This window comes from Chionomys nivalis, chromosome 25 (genome assembly GCF_950005125.1).
Source record: "Chionomys nivalis chromosome 25, mChiNiv1.1, whole genome shotgun sequence".
In the NCBI taxonomy this organism is placed as follows: domain Eukaryota; kingdom Metazoa; phylum Chordata; class Mammalia; order Rodentia; family Cricetidae; genus Chionomys; species Chionomys nivalis.
In genome coordinates, this window is record NC_080110.1 from 34,609,848 (window position 1) to 34,631,890 (window position 22,043).

General features: G+C 45.1%; 2 protein-coding genes across 3 annotated transcripts in view; one reads left to right on the forward strand and one right to left on the reverse strand.

The window, feature by feature from the left end:
• Srgap1 (SLIT-ROBO Rho GTPase activating protein 1) overlaps window positions 1-22,043 on the forward strand; it is a 284,359-nt gene that overhangs the window by 24,577 nt on the left and 237,739 nt on the right. The gene's annotated exons all lie outside the window — the stretch shown is intronic.
• Window positions 18,265-19,561, reverse strand: LOC130866257 (ribose-phosphate pyrophosphokinase 1-like). The gene has a single exon (XM_057757528.1). It carries the CDS (start codon window positions 19,443-19,445, stop codon window positions 18,489-18,491), a length of 957 nt encoding a protein of 318 aa, XP_057613511.1. The 5' UTR covers window positions 19,446-19,561; the 3' UTR covers window positions 18,265-18,488.

Sequence of the window (22,043 nt, forward strand, 5' to 3'; positions counted from 1 at the left end):
ATATGTTTAACAGTAAAATTACAGTGTTTATGGAACTCAGCTTCCAAAAAGCACATACCCCTTTGGTGGAGAATTATGTTTAAAGACTAAGAAATTCCAGATGCTTCTACTGTTCAGCAGTCACTCGTAGCCTGGGGGACAAGTGACTTCTCAGATTGAACTCTGCTGCCAAGTAGCAGGACATGAGAGAAAGCTTGACATCAAAGACACGTGTGATTTAGACAGTCTAGTTTCTGTAAAAATAGATCGCCAGCCTGTTTTAGTAGCCTTTTGGGGCCAGGTATGATTTAACTACCTCCTTAGAATAAATCATCAACCCCACTTTGGTTGACTGTCCAAGCAGGTGTGCCCGTGATGGACAGGTTATATTAACTTGACATGAACGAGATGCACCCGGGAAGATGGAACTTCAGCTGAGGAACTGCCTCCAGCAGATTGGCCACTGGGCATGGCTGTGGGCATTTACTCAGTTCATGTGGGAGAATCCAGCCCACTGTGGCTTCTACCACCCCTGGTCAGGTGAACTTAGGTTGTGTAAAGAAACAGGCTGAGCAAGTAGTGTTTTTCTGTGGTCTCTGCTTGGGCTTCCTGCCCTGGCTTCCCTGGTGATGTCCTGCAGATTGTAAGACATAAACCCTTTCCTCAAGCCGCTCTTGGCCAGCAGAAATCAAACAGATATATGGTTTTATCTTTTTTTTCCCTCCCTCCCTTCTCCCCCCCCCCTCTCTATTCCCATGTGGAGGGCAGAGGACAACTTGAGGAGTCAGGTCTCTCCATCTACCATGTGGGTTCTGAACTCATGCCTTCCGGCTTGGCAGTAAGTGCCTTTACCATTGGGCCCACTCTCCAGCACTGCTGGGGTATTTTCAATCTGTTGCTCTTTGTTTATATGAACCAAACTTTCTAACTGAATAGCCCGTCTTGAAGGAAAATAATGTGTGGGAGAATGCCTTTTTAGTTTTGTAATCTGCACTTAGTTGTGTGTGCCCGTGTGTGCATGTGTGTGTGTGTGCCCGTGTGTGCGTGTGTGTGTTGGGAAAACTTGGTTTGCTGTCTTCTTTGCGAAGGTAAACCTCTGAAAGGGTGTTAAAGGTATTTCCCCCTTCGGAAGAATTAAAATATGCTTGTTGTCTTGGAGAATATAATGTAATAGGAAAGTACAGTTCATATTCGACTTCAAAAAAAAGAAAAAAGAAAGAAAGAAAAGAAAAAGCCTGTAACTGAGACGTGTCTCAGTGATTTTTTTCCCCCCTCTCTGTCCTTTGTTAAAGTGGACACAGGGACTCATTCATGTAAGTAGCTCGTTGGACAGGTACAACCTTGTCCTTAGAGCCGTGGCAGTATCATTCTTGCCCTCTGGCTACTTCCTTTGAATTCCTAAAATATTAAAAAATAGTCATTTCCTAAAAATTGGATATAGAGCCAAGTCCTAGTATACAGTGGTTGGGGCAGTCACCATTATTCGGCTAGGGCCTCAGGACCTGGACACCACAGATGGGGAGGATAATTTAGAGGTGCTAAGGTCACTCACTAGGCCCCCCTTTCGCAGTGTCCAGCGCAGAAGCTAGTCTTTATCTGTCTTGCTGTAACAAAGTCAAAGAAGCTCTGCTCCGTCAGGTGCTCAGTCCTGAGGCTACAGCATTGTGGGAACATTGATAAGGGCTCTTTTATGGCTGCAATGTAAAGCTGGGGCTGGCCAATTCTGTTAGGAGCCAGAGGGTAAAAATACTTGAGGACTTGTTGGCTCTCTCAGCCACAGCTGCTCTACCAAGGTTGCCAAAACCAGGTGTAGAAAATATGTCATTTTAGATGGTGGCCATGTTCGAGCAAGGCTGTTTTTGTGGAAACAGATTCTAGCCTGCTGACACCTTCCCCTCCCCCCCAGTATAGAACAGAGCCTGCTAGCCTCTCCTTAAAGTTAGTTCCTGGTGACTTTTTATAGTCATGTGGTTCCCCTGTTCATTGAAAATGGTGGGTGGGGCTTAGTTCCTGAGTCAGATAATCCTAATCAACCTCAGGTCTCTGGAAGGCCCTAGAAGGTCAGCCTGCTGTGTACTGGAAGGCTGGAAGGCCCTTTCTGAAGCCTAGTAAAACAGATCAAAGTAACCTTGAGTGACAATCATCTTGATGGCTATTCAAAAAAAAAAAAAAAAAAACTTTGTTATTTTTGTTGTTGATGTCCTTTAAAACAAGGTAATTAAAATTAGGATCTCAGGTTTCCCAAGCTTGTCTGAGAGTGACCTTGAACTTCTGACCCTCCAGCCTCTTCTACCTGCTGGGTTTATAGGAACGGTTGGTTTATTACATCAGAGATTGAACCAGCGCCTCAGGCTTGCTGGGTAGTGAGAAGTATGCCAACTGAGATACACCCCCAGGCTTGTGTTTGTTTGTTCTAGAGGGAAAAGATATCTTTCTACATACTTTATGCACTAGCACTTCTTTGGAGCTGTGCCTTTTAGACTGGGGTAGACTATATCATTATTGTTATTATTGAGCCCTGATGCTCCCATAAACTGTAGTAAAATTAATACAGAAATTAAGCAAAGATACTCAAATACTGAACCCCATAGTTTTTCAATAAAACACACATACACACACACTCACACACACACATACACACGTACACGTTTCTTTTTAAAAACATTTTTTATTCCATTTATTCATTTTGTGTGTGTATGTGTGCCCTTGTAGGGTCGGAGCTGACTTGTGATCACTGTTTCTCTCCTGTCATCGTAGAAATCCTGACTGTTGAACTCAGGTACCAGCTGGTCGACCAGCACCTTTACCCCCTTAGCCATCTTGCCAGCCCAAGAAGCAAGGTTTCTGAAGGCTTACTCTCAATTTTTCTGATTTCCTTAGCAGGCTGGTACTGGCCATGGGTCACACTTGTAGCACTGGATTGGCAAGAAACAAGTTCATGGGAGTTCATTTAATATGCTATGCCAGTCTCTCCTCGATTGAATTAGCCACTAACTAGATGAGTTTGTCCCCTCTTTAATAGTTATTAACTATCAGTGAAAGGTGTCTATTGACCCAAGCCCATGTTCCTTCAATGGAACTTTACAATGCTGGGTTACTTCCCTTGAGATACCTGTACATTCTTATGAGGAACAGGCCTCCGGAGGTGGCCCCGACTCGCAGCATCTCAGTCAACAGGGAATCCCTTGGGTTCCAGCACTGAGAGTTCACATCTCATAGGGTGCAGGTCTGCAGACCTGGGTCGTCCCCCACCCCCACCCCATTCTTTGTTCTGGAAGCATCCCCCATTATCTTTGTTAGGCCATGTATTTTATTGCCATTATCTTCTCTGGCTCCCTCATAGATGCATGGCTTGGCAAGAATGGGGGTTACCTTATCCTCCTTTTGTCCCCTTGACTCTGGTAGACCCTGTGCACCCTGAAAAGGTGTTGCCATGTGAACATGTAAGTGGTGATGCCCTCCAGGCCTCTCACCAGCCCGACATCCTCTAGCAGCCTACTCTTCAGTTACTGAGGGCCCCTCTCAGAAATATAACCAGATTGCACTGGGGGAGGGAAGGGGGAGTCACTGCAGAACACATTGCTGTCAACTCTTTTCAGTGCCATAACCCAAACAAGGGATGTGTATTTTGGGAAGTAAAGTATTTTCCTCTTCCCTTGTATCTTGTTGCTGGAGCTTTGGAGGCAACCAGCAGGGTGCCAAGACCCTCAGAGTTGTCACACAGATTTCCTGGAAACTCTGAAGGCCACACTTTAAGTTAGTTGAAACCCAAGGCCATTGAGTGTAGATAGCCGCGTCGTGGGAGAGGCGGATGAAGTGTGGGTGCTTGGGTGGGCTGGGACGGATTCAATGTTTGCGTGAATATAGCTGATCATTAGTGTAGTGCAGTAACCATCTGTGGCGATACATACTCTGAATGATAACTTTGAGGGGATCGTGAAAGGGATTTAGGGTTTAATTTGCATCCTAACAGGCCTTTGAAAGGAAAAACATCTTCCCCAAATAAAGTGATAGTCTGTGGTGGGTTAGTGTTTTTGTTTGTTTGTTCTTGGTTTTGCTCTGTTTGGGGGCGAGTTGTTAATAACATTGATTATACACTGACTTTGATCAAGAAGTCTGGATACCTGTCCCACCTCTCTGACCTTGTTTGAACCTTATTTTTCCTGTCTGTGAAATGGGACTAGTGATAGCACTGTGGACGCTACTGTGAATTTAAACATGACTGGAAGTCTTTAGTGGCACCAGTGTTTCTTAGCTTTACTATCACTTGATGTACATAGGTTGTTAGCAGAGAGATGGTTCTGGAAAGAAATGACTCCCTTCAAAAAAACAATAACTATTGTATTTGGAAGTTACTTATGTGTGCAAAATCCTAATTTGTCATATTTCTGCATTTCTTACATTTTTAATGTGCATTGGCTTCTTCTTTAAGAAGTGAGTTTTAACTTACAAATACATAAAATTAAAAGGTGTTTTACAGTTTGCCAAATAAATTACTTGCCAGGCATGGTCTCAAACCTGTTATTCCAGAACTTAGGAAGACTGAGACTGGAGGACTCTTGGGGATATAAGGCCAGCTTGGGCTACATAGGGAAACCCTGTCTCAAAAGCAACAAAATTACCCCACACTTTAGCAAATCAAAACAAACAAACAAACCACATGGAAATTCTAATTCAATGGAGTTAGAAAAAATTAGAAATGGATTGTGGGGGACAGGGAGACAACTCCGTTGATAAAGTACTTGCCTTGAAAAGTTATGAAACCTATCAGTATAAAATAAATGAAAAGTTAGTATATTGAGTTGAGGAGATGGCCTGGATATAACTGAGCAAACGCACATAGTTTTGGTGAATAGAAAAGTGCTGTATTTTAGTTGTGGTTCAAAGACCCCTCCCTTCCCCCATTTTCATTGTTTGTCATATTACCGTGATATTTTTATGACTGAATAATTTAAAAGACCAAAGATAAGAAACATAAGTTGGTGGGGCAGTGGTGGTGAACACCTTTAATCCCAGTACTCAGGAGGCAGAGGCAGGTCGATCTCTGTGAGTTCGAGGCCAGCCTGGTCTACAGAGTGAGTTCCAGGACAGGCTCCAAAGCTACAGAGAAACCCTGTCTCAAAAAAAAAAAAAAAAAAAAAAAGAATAAAAAATAAATAAATAAAATTTAAAAAAATAAAATAAAAAAGAAAGGAAACATAAGTTGTTCTCTCCAATTGGTTAAAATAATAAGGGAGTAAAACTCCTAATGAATGTAAGCATATCTAACAAATAGCAGCTTTATTTTGCTTATAAATAAAGTATTGATTGAAATCAAGTGAGTACTTTGTCAATTAACTTCCTAGATGGTTAAGAACAAACAGGTCCCCACCCTGAACTGCTCATTATCCAAATATTAATTATTACACAGGTCCAGGCGCGGTTTCTTTGAAGTGCCTTGTCTCTACCCTTGCAGGCATTTCATGAAGGCCACTTTCAAGGCCAGTGAGAAGACAACAGGACAAGCCTCTCTTGTGCTCAGCTCTGAGGGGTCCCAAGAGCATATGCGGACTATCTAGTTAGCAGCCTGTGGACTCTGGCTTACCATGTGATCACCGGCACCGCGGTAGCCTGGCATGCACCTGCCGTGCAGGATGTGCGGGTCTACCTGCCAGCCCTATTGTTCCTACTTAGCATCAGTCCGCCAGACTTTTTCCCCATTACCCCAAATGTCTTCATTTTTGGATGGCACCGTCCAAATGGAAGGATGGGCGGAGCTCCTGCGGGCACGGGGGGGGGGGGGGGGGGGGGAGGGGAATCTCTCTTCACGTCTTGTATTGCAGCACTGCTCCTCCGTTGGGTGGGTCTGCCCTGTGCGCATCCCAGGCCATCCCCAGAGCTGCCCCCACCCCACACACTTTTACAATAGCACAGGTAATTTACCATACTAAATCTTTTCACCAGAAAGCAGGAAAAAAACCTTGTTTTTTTTTCTTAAAGCATCCATAAATGTTCTTGTTCTGATAACCAAGTGCCTTCCTAAAGAAAACACAAACAGTTCTGACTAGAAGTAGGTGGCATTTTGTATCTGCAGAGCTGTTGAGCGTGTTAGAATGCTTGTGGCACAAGCATGCGTCCTCACATTGGTAGCCCTCCCCACGACTTGCACACCAATCAGCAAGGATGTGTTTTCTGTGACATTTCTTTGGATGCATATAGTCAGAAATATGCAGCGCATTAATCACCAAGAGTTTTATATTGCCGAGTTGAATACTACTGTTGGTTTTGATTCCGTGATTCCAGTAGACGCCTTTTAAACTATTACCATGTCACTGTGTGTGGTAGGGGTGCACATGCTGCAGCCTGTGTCTAGAAGTGAGAGGCAGACTTTCAGGAGTCTGCCTACTTTTCGTAGGTTCTGGGGCTTGAACTCAGGTGCTTGGGTTTGTGTTGCCAACACTTTACCTGCAAGCCGTCTTGCCAGCCATCCGGCAGATTTCTTTAAAGTGTGTTTTGTTTTTAATTACATTTTTTTTTTGGTTTTTCGAGACAGGGTTTCTCTGTGGCTTTGGAGCCTGTCCTGGAACTAGCTCTTGTAGACCAGGCTGGTCTCGAACTCACAGAGATCCGCCTGCCTCTGCCTTCCGAGTGCTGGGATTAAAGGCGTGCGCCACCATCGCCCGGCTACATTTATTTTTTTGTCTCTGTCCCGTTCTTTCTGTGTGTGCATGTGTACGTGCATACGTGTGTTTGTAGTCTGCCTGCGTGTGTATATGGAGGTCAGAGAATGATTGCAGCAATTGGTTTTCCCTTCCACTGAGTGGATCCGAGGGATGAATGCAGATGGCGAGGCCCTATGGCAAGCGCCTTTACTCAGTGAGCCACTGCACCAGCTCTCCAGAAGACTTTAAAACCAGCTGAATCGTATGAGACCAACAGGGAATGTTCAGCTTTCTCCTGATACCATGTTATGTGCAATAATTTGGCAGAGAAAAACAAAGAATTTGGTAGAGAGAAACATTTTACTATTTTAAGTGCCATGGTGTCCAAACTGCTAGAGAGGATGCGTGGTTTAGGGTTGTGTTCTGGCTAATCCAGATTAAAATGAGTCTACTCCATTTTCTAGGTATATAATATAGTGGAAATAATCTAATCTCTTTTCACCAAAAGGCGTCTCGAATTTATACTGTTCTAATTTGAGAAAAAATAAGAACACTTACTTAAAAGAATGTTTCATAAAATAGAAATAATTCAAAAAATCCTTCAGAAGAAAAGAGTCGACATGAAATGACCGAAGGCCAGCAGGGTGACGTGGAGACTGAGAGACACAGGAAGCCAACTCACTTCCATTTTATGTATGGAGTTGTCCAGGGAGATCCCAGCCCACCAGGAAGGGAACTTGTTGATGTCAAGCCAGAGGGTGGCAGGCAGGAAGCCAGGAAGGCTGGCTCTGGTGGATGGGGAGGAGACGGAAGGGGAAATCTGCTTCCATGCACTGGAGACCATGGATTTGACAATGGAGGAGGACAGAGAAAGTCGGGTGGCCGAAAAGAGAGACTGAAGTAAGGGATATGTGGCTTACCTGTGTCAGAAGTGGTGGCACCTAAGGTTCAAGTCCTTAGCAGCTGCCCATTGTCACCTCGGTCATCATATGCTTAGGGTCCATGCTTAGGAGCAAGTCCGACCTCTGACTTTCAGCGCCCTCCATGGTCCCGGGTGATCATAAGCCTTGATTCAAACCATTGAACCTGCTTTGAGACAACAGCGTTCTCCCTGCCTATTTGAAGGATCCCAGATTTCCTTTTTTTTTTTTTATATTTTATTTATTTATTATGCATACAATATTCTGTCTGTGTGCCTGCAGGTCAGAAGAGGGCACCAGACCTCATTACAGATGGTTGTGAGCCACCATGTGGTTGCGGGAATTGAACTCAGGACCTTTGGAAGAGCAGGCAATGCTCTTAAGCACTGAGCCATCTCTCCAGCCCCCCCAGATTTCCTTTTAAGGTGTCCAGGCCTTCATCCTTATGCCCCATCATGCCCCCTGCTTCAGAATTTGCAGGTAACATCCCAGGAAACTCCGTGTGTTCTGATAGAGTTCTGTTGTTTCATCTCCCAGAGATCTTGAACTATTGAGGTTTTTTCATTGAGGCTTATTCACTGTGAAAGCTTTTACAGTCCTCTGTCAGGTGAACGTTTGGGCCCTCTTTAGATGTGTTACAGAGTTGGTGCCCCCTCCAATTCAGATGTGGAGAGACGCACACCAAACTGTATAGCTTCAGTTGGCTGCCTCCTTTCTCCTCTGGTCTGGTCACGAGCACAGTGTCCTTCCCATTTCCCTGTGATCTTTTCTCTAAGCAGTGGCCAGGCCTTCGGGTTTTCACACATACTCCTTCAGATCTGTGGATATGCTGAGGCATTTTCTGTTGCCCTTAACACTGTTTAGTTTTGTAGCCTTATCTACTTATGTCTTTATGATGAATTGAGTTTCTGCCTAGGGAATTAGCGGTTGGTTGCAGTGTTAGACTCTGAGACATCATACTCTGAAGCCTTGCGCTGTTTTTTCATTCCCAAATTGATTCATTACAAAGCATGGCGTCCCAGATCACAGACCTGGTTATATTCAAAGCATCTTGCAGTGTGGAGTTTCATATTCTCCCATGGCAGGCTAAAACTTGACAAAAGCTCGGCATTTTACTAGAACTTATTTCCTGCATAGAATGGTGTTATAATAAAGAAATAGCCTGAAAGTGCCAGAGTTGTTGACAACATCAGCTCTCCCAGGACACACCATCATCTTCCAGTCGTATTCTTGATGCCAAGACTTGAGCTCCTATAGTTAAGAAATTTTGTCGCAGAACCATAACATCTCACACGGCCCACAGTGCAGCTCATGGCCAGATCGTATCCTCATGTCCCTGCCGTCTTTACTGCAGTGAACACCAGGCAGCCATCACGGATGCGAATGGAGGAGGTCACTGTGGCCTATGTCTGGTGACGGAAGAGAACGTAGCCTACTTACAAACTCTTCTCCCCTTTTTAGACTTTTATTTTCTGTGGTCCCCGAGCCCACACCCATTCTCTCCCATCCATTGGGAAGGCTTTCCCCTCGGTGCACACACACGGGGGAGGTGTGACAATATCATCGTGTGCTCGTGGTGGCACCCCAGTGCCCAGGCCAGGGCCAGGCACGGAGTGGGTGGCCAGGGGCCCCCACCCATGTTCGTGTAAAAAGGGAACATGCCACAGACAAAGCCACATTTGTGGTCCCGAAGACTCACCCATTACACCCTGCTGACTCTCCATACAGGCCAGCAGCAAAGCTTTGAACTCCTTCCAGGATTCTTCTGGGAGCAGTTGTGGCCTGGGCTCTGATCCCTGCCCCACCCCTCTACCCCAGTAAATGGGGAAGTGGTGTATCTCGTGTGAATTCTCTGGTCTAGGTCATAAGTCACAGGAGCAGCTGCTGCCGTTGCTGGGAAACGTGATGTCCTCCAAGTTTGTTAGAAATGATGCAAAAAGAACCTAATTGTCCTTGAGTGGACACGGTGGCAGAGACACAACTGACCACCAAGCTGGATCTTCCCCGTAAGGATAATAGGTAGTGCTTGACGAGTCTGTGTTGAAGCGATAGCCACGTCCAGTCCTCGCATCTAACCTGTGCCTGGCACATAGGCATGGAGGATGTCCTTGCTGGATAAGTACTTGTGGTAAACGAAGGTCATAAGAATGCCCACTTGTCATTGAGTCGTTTGCATGGTCTTTATTTGCTCTTCCTTGTCTCCACAGTCCTTCCTAATTGGTTTGCAGGATCTGTTCCATTCATTCCTTTTCCAAATGGCTTCAGACTCAGATTTGTACTTCTCAAGGGGCTTTGCTGGCATGCTCTGACATCCGCTTCTGGGGGCCACAGGTGCTCTCAAGTAGCCAGAGATATGGGGGACCATGAAGAGAGGGAAGGGACTGGTGTGTCAGGAGCCCCGCTGACACTTGGTTGACAAAGTGAGAGCCGGGGCCAGGGGAGTGTGGGTTGGCCGGAGGTGGCAGGTGAGCCGAGCCCACAGTAGGAGGTTTCCCTGTATGGCGTGTTTTTCCTCACGCTTGCTGCAGGACCAGGTAGCAGAAGCTTGAATTTGAGTTCCATAGTAGGAAAAAAAAAAAGTCCATGTTAATTTAAAGGACTGTGGTTTTGTTGGTTGTGGGAAGCCAGGGTAGTGGCTGAATGTTGACACCGGAGCTATTTAAAGGATGCAAGGTTGACATCTGTGTGGCTGAACTGAGGGCGTATCTGTTTCCTTGCCCCCACCAGTAGCCAGCTGCAGCTACGACAAGGGGGCAGGAGAGCAGACCCAACCCGAGTGGCACCGCCTGCCCTTCACCAGGTCGACACAGGTCTCATCCTTTGAGGCTTTCTGCGGGGTCACGTGTTCCCTGCTCTCTCAGGGTGGGGGTGCGTGGAGCTGTTACATTTTGAGGTTAAGCGTCCCCAGCTTTTGGCGCCCATCACAAACCACTCCCATAGAACTTGGTTTCCACTTCTTGTCCCCAGCCCTGTCTCAGGAATTACAGTGAAGCCTCCTTAAAAGCCGTTTCTAGAGGGAGCTCTGTGCTCTGCTAGAATAGGGCAGAACCTCTGCTGAGGGCGGTGAGGCAGAAACCGCTGCTGTCTTTTCATTTGATGGAAGCCCTTCCTCAAACCAGCAGCCTCAGCTGCTGGTTCTTTCAGGCTCTCAGTGACAAGGTTTCAGCTCGCATATCCATGATGCTCTGGCATCTCTCACAGGCATCCTGACCGCCAAAACCTGTGTCCTTAACTTCCCCGCCTGGGCTGTTATCAGAGGATTTGGCCCTGCTGCCGGGAAAGCAATGGTCGATGCTCTCTCTGCTGCTCCCCTGTGCCTTTCGCGCCTGTGGCTCCAGTGAGCCCAGTCTCTTGTCCCCTTCCTCTCTCCTGCCTTCTCCAAGCCTCGCGGTCACCCTTTCTCATGAAGCTTTTCTGTGACCCACATCAAAGCTGATCCCCCTTCTATTGAGTCTGTCTGTCCCTTTCACTCTTCCTCAGTACGTACCTGTTTATGGCGGGTGGGATTGCCATACCGCTTCGGAGCCTTGGTACATGGTCAGTGTCTTTCAGAATTTCTGTGGAGGAGATGTGTGTTGAACTGTTAATACTATTGATATTCTTTTAAAGTTTGGAACATATTAACATATTCAGAAAAAATATTGGCACTAGAGGCAACTCTGTGCCCCAGCTTGAAAACTGTCGGCCAGGGCCATGGTAGTAGTAGTAGGAAGTCCATTCCAGAGATTCTGGTAGACACTTTCCCCAAATTCAATCATGCCACTTAAAGAAAAATGTTACTATCAAAGTAATACACATGTGCAATTATTTTTGTGTGTGCCAGTTCATGTGTGTCTTTATGTGAGTGCACATGTGTGACCTGTGTGTGGAGGTCAGAGGTCAACCTGTGGTGCTATTCATTAAGTACTGTCCAATTTTTATTTTTTTTGATTTTATTTTTTCTAACTTTTTGAGTCAAGCTCATTCACTGGCCTAGAACTTGCAATGTGGGCAGCTGGCCAGGGAGCCCTTTATGCTTGTCCCCTCAGCACAGCCCTGCCACCATGAATTTTTTTTTTTAAATAATTATTTTACTTGAGAATTTCATATGTGTATATAATGCACTTTAATGAATTCCATCCCCCATCTCCTCACCTCCAACTTCTCCCCTAGGCCTCTTACCTCTATTATTTCCCAATTTCATGTACCTTTTTTTTTCTTTTAGGTTTGTTTTTTTGTCGTCTGTCTCCTTCCCCCCAGAGTCAGGGTTTCTCTGTGGCTTTGGAGCCTGTCCTGGAACTAGCTCTTGTAGACCAGGCTGGCCTTGAACTCAGAGATCCACCTGCCTCTGCTGGCCCACTACCAGGTTTCATGTGTTTTTGTTGTTGTTGTTGTTTTAAAGTCCACCGAATCTTGGTGCTTCCCATATGCGCGTGTCTGTAGGGCCATCTCTTGGAGCATAGGTAGTCTCCAAGGGACCACAGACCTGAAGAAAGTGACTTTTTTCCTCCCAGAAACCTCCAGTGACTTGTAATTCTTCAGCCAGCTAGAGTATGACATCACGAGCCTTTTCCATTGTTTGATCTGGTGCGCGCATGCACGTCACAGCTACTGTGAGTTCACGTGAGCAACCGCCCTGCTGTGTCTGGAAAACGCTCCTCTGCCTCTTCTGCCCTAGTCATCCACTTCCGGACCTCTTACGCTCCATCTAACCGTTCTAATCCCTCTGACCTTCTAATCTTTCACAAGAATTCCTGCGCCCTGGGATATTGATGTTAGGGCTACACGTTTGGCTTCTTGATGTGGGTTCTGAGGGCCGAACCTGGGTTTTCATGCTTGTAAGACAGTTTGTCACCCACAGCATCACCCCGGCATAATCTCATAATCTCATATAAGTAACTATATAATGAGAGAACAACCTTTTCCTCCCTCCCTACCTCAAGTCATGAACTAGAATGCCAACCATTTTTCTTAAATGTTTTTAATCTTTCTGGTGGTTGTTGCATCTCTGAATTCTACAGTTTGGTCTTTAACAATAACAGGGCTAGTGAAACCAGCCACTGAAAATGGAGAGTCTGGGTTGAGCATAGGAAGGGGAGGGATAAGGGTGAGATACAGTAGGGGTTTCAATATGATCAAAGTACATTGTATAAAATTCTAAAGGAATTAATGAAAGTGTTATATTAAAATGAGAGTCACCTATGCAGCTGCTTTTTTTTTTTTTTTTACCAATTTCATTATGAAAATTACTGGAAAAGTATTCTAGACCAATTTCTTTAAGCTAGCGTATTGTTTTTATTATTTATGGTTGTGACTGCAGTGCTGGGTGTTGAACCCAGAGCTTTGCACATGGGAGGCAAATTCTTTACCAGAGCCAACACCTAGCGCGCCATACCCCCGCCCACCCCCGCTCCTCATATTCTTTGCCTCTTATGGGTACACTGTATGGGAAATTTATCATACTAGATTTACAAAACCACAACAAACTCTTCATGAGACTCTAGAAACCTACAGTTTGCTCTCTCTGAGGGTGGACTTAGAAAGCAACTGTGCCCCTACCCTGAGCCAGTGTTCTAGGAAATGGGGTTGAGGAGGGGCATGCTTTTTAAAAAGGGGGACACAATCTACGTGCTTTGGTTTGGAGAGGAAAATGGCTGCCGGTGGTAGAAAATTTAAGTTGGGAGGTTGAGAATTTAACGCATTTAATTAAAAGTACTATGCTAAAAGAAATTGCAGCAATTATATATTATTAAGGTAAGTGGTGTCGAGGCTTTGAAGTTGTTTGCCGTGTCCCATTATTTTTCTTGATTGCATGCCAAAATCTGAGGTGGAGCTGGGCTGTCAGTTATGCAGCGGGTATTCTGAGGAGCAATACGGCAAGCCCTGGCATAAAATTAGAATCTTTGGCTTCTTGGCTACCCACCTAAACTATCACCAAATGAATCCAGTCACTCACTGTGAATGGTATTTTCTGAATATGCTGTTTTCTATGCCCTACCCCAAGTAGACGCTGCTTAGCTTATTAAAAAGTGAGTGCTATATATTCAGCTTAAAAAACAAGATATCATTTTGAGCTTGAATGGGACTTCTGTTTCAAGCTGAAGTAAATGAATAAGGAAATTGGAGATCTGAGAATAGTCCTGTGTGTATTATCATCGGCAGCCCAGGCTTGACCATAGGTGGCTTAGAGCATTAGAAGGGTGATAGATGGCAGGGGACATCTCTGGCTAAGACAGTGCAGAAATGCACTTTTATTAGTGTCCCTGTAGGTGACAAGGGCATCAGTGGAAAGAATAGCCTTCTGGGTAAGAGTTCACATTTCTGAGCTTTCTCGGTGCCAGTCATCAGATTGCAAAGGTTTCCCAGGTGCCTGTGACACAGCTGACAGCTAGGATTTGACGGATGGAAATGGCTGGCAACGAATTGCTAGCAAGTCTCATTCCACAGAGGAGAAGCCTAATTCTAGAAAAGCCAAGAGGATTGCATGCAAGTCATCGTCCTGGCTGTTTTATGTCAACTTGACACTGAGGACAGTTGTCAGAGAGGAAGGAGCCTCATCAGGCAGTGGGCAAGCCTATAAGGCATTTTTAGTGATTGATTTGGAGGGTCTCAGCCCATTGTGGGGTCCCCTCTGAGCTGGTGATCCTGGGTTCTATAAGAAAACAGGCTGAAGCCGGGCGGTGGTGGCACACGCCTTTACTCCCAGCACTTGGGAGGCAGAGGCAGGCAGATCTCTGTGAGTTCGAGACCAGCCTGGTCTACAAGAGCTAGTTCCAGGACAGGCTCCAAAACCACAGAGAAACCCTGTCTCGAAAAACCAAAAAAAAAAGAAAACAGGCTGAGCAAACCATGTAAGGAACAATCCTCCATGGCTTCTGCATCAGCTCCTGCCTTTGGGTTCCTGCCCTGACTGAGTTCCTGTCCTGACTTCCTTTGATAATGAACTGTGATGTGGAAGTGTAAGCCAAATAAATGTTTTCCTCCCCAGGTTGCTTTGGTCATGGTGCTTCATCACAGTGACTAACTCAACTAGGAGAGTCGCCACTCGGTGACTTTAGCCATAGCACTGCACAGCTGTCTGCAGCGTTTTGCTGTTATTAGATCAGGGTATATCTGTGCATTTTAATAGCTATTCTTTCTTAGAACTTTGTTTGCAGATACGTCTGACATTGTTGTGGGGTCTTTTACACATTAGGAAGCAGCTGTTTGTTCACTGAAGTAGATTATTTATTGAGTACTTGTGTTCCAGACTTTTTCTCTTTTTTAAAAAGATATTCTTGGGATAAGGTGACTTTAAAAACGCAGTGTTCAAGCCGCGCGGTGGTAGCGCACGCCTTTAATCCCAGCACTCGGGAGGCAGAGGCAGGCGGATCTCTGTGAGTTCGAGGCCAGCCTGGTTTACAAGAGCTAGTTCCAGGACAGGAACCAAAAGCTACTGACAAACCCTGTCTCGAAAAACCAAAACAACAACAACAAAACAAACAAACAAACAAACAAACAAACAAAAAAACCGCAGTGTTCAGACAAAGATGAGAGCCTTTCTTTGGTTCTTTGTAAACAGTTTCTTATTCCATAGGGAAGTTATCATGCCTTCAGAGAAAACAGATTTCATGATGTACAGAAAGTGTGATTGAATGGGACAGAGAACTTTGGGCCCTGTGCTATCCAGAGTAGGAGCAGTTAGCTAAATTTGACTGTTCAGGTTAGGATGTCTACCTCAACTGTTTCTCCATATACTTTTGTTTGTTTGTTTTCTTTTGTTTTTGCAGAGAAAGTGGGTATTTATTTAGTGGGCTATAGAGGGGAAAGGGGGAAGGGGAGAAGGGAGAAGAGCAGAGAGGGGGGCAGAGAGAGAAAAAGAGAGACAGAGAGATAGAGAGGGGGAGGAAGGGGAGAAGTGGGGAGAAGGGAGAGAGGCAGAAGCTTCCTCTTCAGGAGAGAGATGGAAAGGGTCTCCATATTATTCTTTTAAGATGAATTTTCTCACTGAACCTGCAACTTGCCATCTCATCTAGACAGGCTGGCCAGCAATCTAGCTGCCTCTGCCTCCCAGCACTGGGAGTATAGGCACACACTGCTATACAGGATTTTTACATGGGTTCTAGGGATCAGGAACTCAGGGCCTCAAACTTGCATAGCCATTTCTGCAGCCTGGTCCAGGTTTGTTTTGTCAGACCTAAGTCTCTGAGTACTGTAATAGTTAAGACTCTTCTTCATCATGCACTCAGATGTCACCTCTGTGAGCCTGTCTCACCCATAAATGAGGGAAGAAGGAAGTGGAGCATGTGACCCGGAGTTGTTCTGGGATCAAGTGATCTATTAGCCGTGAATATGACCTAGTTCCTGGAACACAGTAAGTGCTCAGTTAATCACTCTGGTTAAATAGTGGACTAATAATTCAATGATGGTTCAAATAATACGCACACTATACTATAAATGTGTTCCTATTTATAGTACACCACAGAACATCCTAGTTGAATTATCAGCTGAGAGGAGAAAGCCCAGGTTATGGACTTTTGAGCATCAAAAGAGAAGGCATGGATAGCGTCAGAAAGTGTGAGTTCTCCTAGAGATGGGCCTTCTCACGTGGCTACTCTTGATAACTCACAGGGACAGGGCTGTGTTTCCTTTGAGTTTCCAGTCCTGGACCCAAAGTCTCCAGAGAAGCAGTCAGGAAATGTTCACACATAAAGCCGACTGTGGATGTGTGATTGCCGTGTGGGAAGGACTTCATCAGATGGAACAGTGTGGACTCCAAAGGACCTATGTCTATTGCTGTGCCTAAGCTAGTTAAACTGTCCCGATCGAGTGTTTGTAAGCCCAGATGTTTACGTGAAATCTCCAAATGCCCGCGTTGGCTCAGTTTTTGTTTAAAGCTCTGTGTATGGCAAGCAGAATGTGTCTGTGGATAAGTTTATTTACGTGTAAACCACTGTTGGGTGGTTTCTTGTTTAAAGCAGCATGTCCCAGGAGCCTTCTAAAAGTGCCAACTCTCTTATTAGTTGTAGTTGTTTCATTGGGATTGTCCCTAGTCAAATAAACCCGAGGAGCCTTAGTTGTATGATCAAACTAATTAAGAAAATACTTCTTCATGCATTTTATTCTTAAATCGTTCTTTTATCAGAGAATGTTGTGTCCAACAGCATAGCCCAGAAAATCTTCATGGGCGCACACTTCCTGAGTGTTTGTGTTCTGGACCCTAGGCTGATCTCTAGAACCTACTTCCCTCATATGTGGGATCTTAGGGGTGAGGGAGATGGTTCAGTGGGTAAGAGCACTGCGTTTTCTTAAAGAGAACCTGGGATTGGCTCTCGGCACCCACATGGCAACTCACAAGTGTCTGTAGCTCCATTTTCAGGGCACCCAGTGCCGTCTTCAGACCTCTGTTAACACTGCATGCATCTGTCACACATGCAGGCAAAACATGCACACACATAAAAATAAAAAAAAATATTTTAAAAGTGGGATCTTAATATTGGGAAGGAAATCATAATGTTAAGTTATTGATAATCCTTTTTCAATGTAAGTGATACTCTTGAATTGTTCGTTTTGACAATGCTAGATTTTCTGCATTCATTCATTCGTTTTTAAGACAGTTTCTGGCATGTTTGGGAAAGAGTGAGACCCTGGCTATATTGACCAACCTGTCATTAACATCACAGGCTCCTGAATGCTTGGTTTGAGGTCTTGTGCCATCATGTCCAGATTTTGACTTTCTGTTTCAAAATGTAAGATCTCAGTACCCCGAAGCTTCTCTCTAGAATACGTGTACTATTTGGTGTTGCTTTCTGTAGCCATAGACACCAAGCCAGTTACTTTTCTTTGGGAATCAGGCAGCTATGGGTCTTAGTATAAGCCTCTTCTGCCAGATGTAGGGTGATAACTATAGGGGAAGCTTCAGGGCTGTAGCCATGGTCCACAGAGCACCGCTCGGACCATCCTGCTCTTGCTCTGTGTCCTTCTCCAGTGTCGTAACAGCTTGGTTACGTAGAACAAAGCGATATTTTTACCTTATCAATGAAATCTCTGCAAGGTCTGTGACAGGAAAGGCAAACTTTCTTTTTTTGCATACATTAACAGACATTAAGTTCTCAACAATAGACTATAACACCAAATTGTTTAGCAGAAACCTGTTCAATTGAGAGACCAAATGGATCCAAGGAAGATGAAAATTAAATACTTAATCAAAAGGCACTAAGACACCACCTCAAACCTACCGCCACCGTGGTAATAGGCTAGGGAAGACTGCACTACAGCAAGTTAGCTAATGAGAAAGTTAGCAGCTACACAGCAAGAAGCAAGTCTCTTACAGAGGATTATGGTACAAGTACAATGATCACTGAGTCCAAGATATTTCTGGCTAGGAAAAGGTCAAGATGGCTGAAGGTAAAGCCAAAAGGAAAGGAACAGGTATAGAGAATTCAAGCTATAGAGTTAAACAGATGGCAGTGGATCAGGCTTCTTCCTCCCAAAGGTTAATTACTGCATTGAGCTACCTGCCCCTGCCTAACAGGGTGCTCAACTACTGGAACTATGTTTAAAGATACTCAGGGCTCTTGCTATAGTTTAGCACAAACCTCTGAAAATGTATCATATATGGGCTGACTTTGTTGCTATGAAGAAAAACCCCAAAGCATTCCCGAGCAATGGAGTATGAGCTCTGTCAATTATGTCTTATGGACCTTGTGGAAAATTCTCAATAGTCTATACATCTTTCAGCAGCTGACCTCTAGTTAAAGCTGCAAGGCTCACAAAATAAACAAGCAAGTCAGGATGAAACAACACAAGCAGGACATCCTAGTAGTTAACCACAATCTGTCCTTTTCCAATTTAGGCTAAATTCTAATGCATCTAATGTGGGATGTAAAAATCTACACTGGAGCAAGCTGGGTCTTCTGCTGAAATCAAATACCAAGAAACATGAGGGATGGGGTTGGTTTATTTTCAAAAAGCTTCAGAAGTTATTCTGTTATAAAGGAACATGGCTGAACAGGTAGGAGACAGACTCGCCATTGTGGGTTCTTCTGATGGCTTCTGCAAGGATCATGGAGATGTCAACCACCTGTATTTTGGAGCAGTGTTTCATCTTATCCTCCTGAGGTATGGTATTGGTGACTACCACTGCTTCAAAGCATGCGTTGTTGATGCGGGAAATGGCTGGGCCAGAGAAGATTCCATGAGTCAGGATAGCATAAACTCTGGTAGCTCCGGCTGAGAGAAGTTTGTCAGCGGCGAGACAGATTGTACCACAAGTGTCAGCCATGTCATCCACAAGAATAGCCACCCGATCCTTCACATCTCCTACCAGCACCATGCGGTCCACTTCATTGGCCTTCTTCCGTTCCTTGTGAATCAAGGCAAAATCCACATTCAGTCGGTCTGCAATGGAGGTCACTCTCTTGGCTCCACCAGCATCAGGTGAGACAATAGTACAGTTTTTCCACTCAGATATGTTCTCCCTTATCCACTGGAGGACAGCTGGCTCTGCATATAAATTGTCCACTGGGATATCAAAAAAGCCCTGAATTTGAGATGCATGTAGATCCATGGTGATAATATGATCCGCTCCTGCGACAGATAGCATATTTGCAACAAGCTTAGCTGAGATGGGAGCCCGGCTCTTATCCTTTTTATCCTGGCGGGCATAAGGGAAACATGGGATGACCGCAGTAACCCGGCTGGCTGAAGCAATCTTGCAAGCATTAATCATGATTAAAAGTTCCATCAGATTGTCATTTATCTCACCACACCCACTCTGAACGATGTAGACGTCCTCTCCACGTACACTTTCTCCAATTTCCACGCAGGTCTCCTGGTTGCTGAATTTCTTAGTCACCACCTTGCCTAGCTCCAGGCCCAGGCGGTCAGCAATTTTCTGGGATAAGTCCCGGTGAGAGCTCCCGCTGAAGATTTTGATATTCGGCATTTTGGGCAACTACACGGACGCGGTTTTTGCTCAGTGGTTACTGCCGCTGCGGAGACGGAGACGGGATACGAAGTCAGCCGGTAGCCTGAACACCTACCGCACCGCGTTCCTACTCCGCCACCTTTGGCAAACTTTCTTGAAAGGGATTCGCAGACCGTCTGTTTACACAGGGACTTGCGCATGCGCTCAGAAATTGTTCCGGTGGCAACCTCAGTTTCCCTGCCTGCTGTTTCCGGTATGGTTTCCCACTGTTGCAACGGTTGCAGTAGTGACGGCTCACCGCTTCGTACAGTGTTTCTGCAGCGATTCCATTGCATTGCATTTTCAGGTGTCTGTGTTCAGAGGCTCAGTTCGAGGACATTTAACACATCTGGGGATTTCCGTTTGGCTAGCATTTGGATTTGGGGGAGGAAAATCCATTTGTTTTATTTTTTCTTTTTTTCAAAGATACTTTAAGATACTCATATAGAAATCAGAGAAAGAGACAGTACAAAAGACCCAGTCACTTGGAGCTGAGTTCTCCAACATTCAGGAGATGAAAGGCTTGAGTGTGTCGGGGGCGGTGGCTGACACACTCAGCCCAGCTGCTTCGGGGTGATAAGAATGCAGAGCTCAATTTATGCCAATCTTGTGTCCGGCCAAAGCTTACTCCCCGAAGTTGATGGGGGGAGGGGGCGGAAGAACTTCCTGCGACCACAGCTAATGTTGGTCTTTCCCAGGGCGCAAATGCAAACCTGTGTGTGGTGTGTGTGACGCATGCTCGCCAGGGGACTACAGCAGGATTTCCTGTGCTGGGAGGGGAAGCCGGTTGGAAGCCTTTTCATTCATTCAGAAACGTAGAGGCCAGTCTGACAGAGCTTGGCTGCTTAGCTACGGAATCTAATACGATATGGGTCGCATATTACAGTCAGCCCAAGGTATCTCATTTCGAAGGCGCTAGGTTAGGTAACCTGTGCCTAGTCATTAGGAAAAAAAAAATCTTTTTGTTAGGTTTGTATATTTAATGAGTCAGTGTATTAGCCACATATACGGGTGTGTGCCATGCATGGGCTGGGCTTGGTGCCAGGAAAGGTCAGACGAGGGTATTGGATGCCCTCAAACAGTTGTGGATGGTTGTGAGCCACCCGTGTGGGCACTGGGAATCGAATTCTGGCTCTCTGCAAGGTGCCCTTATCCCCTGAGCCATCTGCCCAGACCCCGTGCCCACTCTCAAGTGGTAATGTAGTTGCTTTAAATGAGAGTGTTCTCTTGCGCACTGAACATTTTCCCTTCTGATGATTCTGTAATTCTGGCAGACGAATGAACATTTTATTGGACATTTCAGTCTCTGCTCTAACAAAGGAGACATTTCTTCAAAAATTCTGGGCTCTGCTGCGCGGTGGTGGCGCACGCCTTTAATCCCAGCACTCGGGAGTCAGAGGCAGGCGGATCTCTCTGAGTTCGAGACCAGCCTGGGCTACAAGAGCTAGTTCCAGGACAGGCTCCAAAACCACAGAGAAACCCTGTCTCGAAAAACCAAAAAAAAAAAAAAAAAAAATTCTGGGCTCTGAGCCGTGATGTTGAGAGTGTCGGGAGTTTTTGGTCACGTGGGCAATACAGAAGCAAAGGAATTACAAGAGCCATGATGGAGCTGCGGTCTGGGTCACGCGAGAGAACTGTGAACTAAGTCCCACAGTGGAAGTCATAAAATGTTAAATATATTATATTTTAGATTAGTTCATTCATATATATATATATAAAATATATGCTAGTTCGTCTCTTTGCTGTTGTTTTTGTCTTGAATTTTTCTTTTTAAACACTTAACAGGCCTCTGTATTTTATTTTAAACAGAAATAACTTTGAATCTACACACTTTTGGACAAAAGGATTGCAGAGGAAGGCTTTCTCGATTTCTTTGCTTTACAGTGAGCCAATGTAGAGGTTATTAGAAGACATTTACAGTGTTTCATTTCCTTCCTTCCTCCTTCATCAAAAAAAAAAAAAAAAAACAACTGATGACGTGTAGCTGTTGAATCCTCTGTTGACATTACCCATGGCTTTTATTAATATCTGTACTCTAGGTGCTTGTGACAGACTCAGCAAGGGACCGTGAAGTGACTTACATAATACATTTAGATATCTTTGTTCTGGTACTTCCAACTTTAGAAAAAGACATTAATAAACGTGAGTCACGGAACTCAGGGCAGAAACAGTGTCATTGACAAAAGGCTTCCGGAGTCCCCATGCAGCTCCCAACTCCCAGCAGGAGGCAGACAGGTGAGAAATAAAACCCTGTGATGGACGGTGGTCTAAAGACTCTCGGACCAAGGATGCCCCCTTGTCTGCAGCCTCATCTTCCCTTCTGGTAACAATAAAAGATGAGCTGTTTTGCAAATGAAGCGGCACCTCGTCTTTCCACTTTTTTTAAATTTAAATTAAAATTCAATTACAAAGAAGCCATTATTTATAATTCTGCAGTCATACCTGAAAAGTTGTCATGCATAGTTAATAAAAAGATGCTCCAGCGGAGGACCTAGTGGCAGAGGCGACCAACACCATTCATTGGTGTTTGTAGACCTGACACCCAGCCACGCCTTCTCTTAAAAGTTGAGACGATCG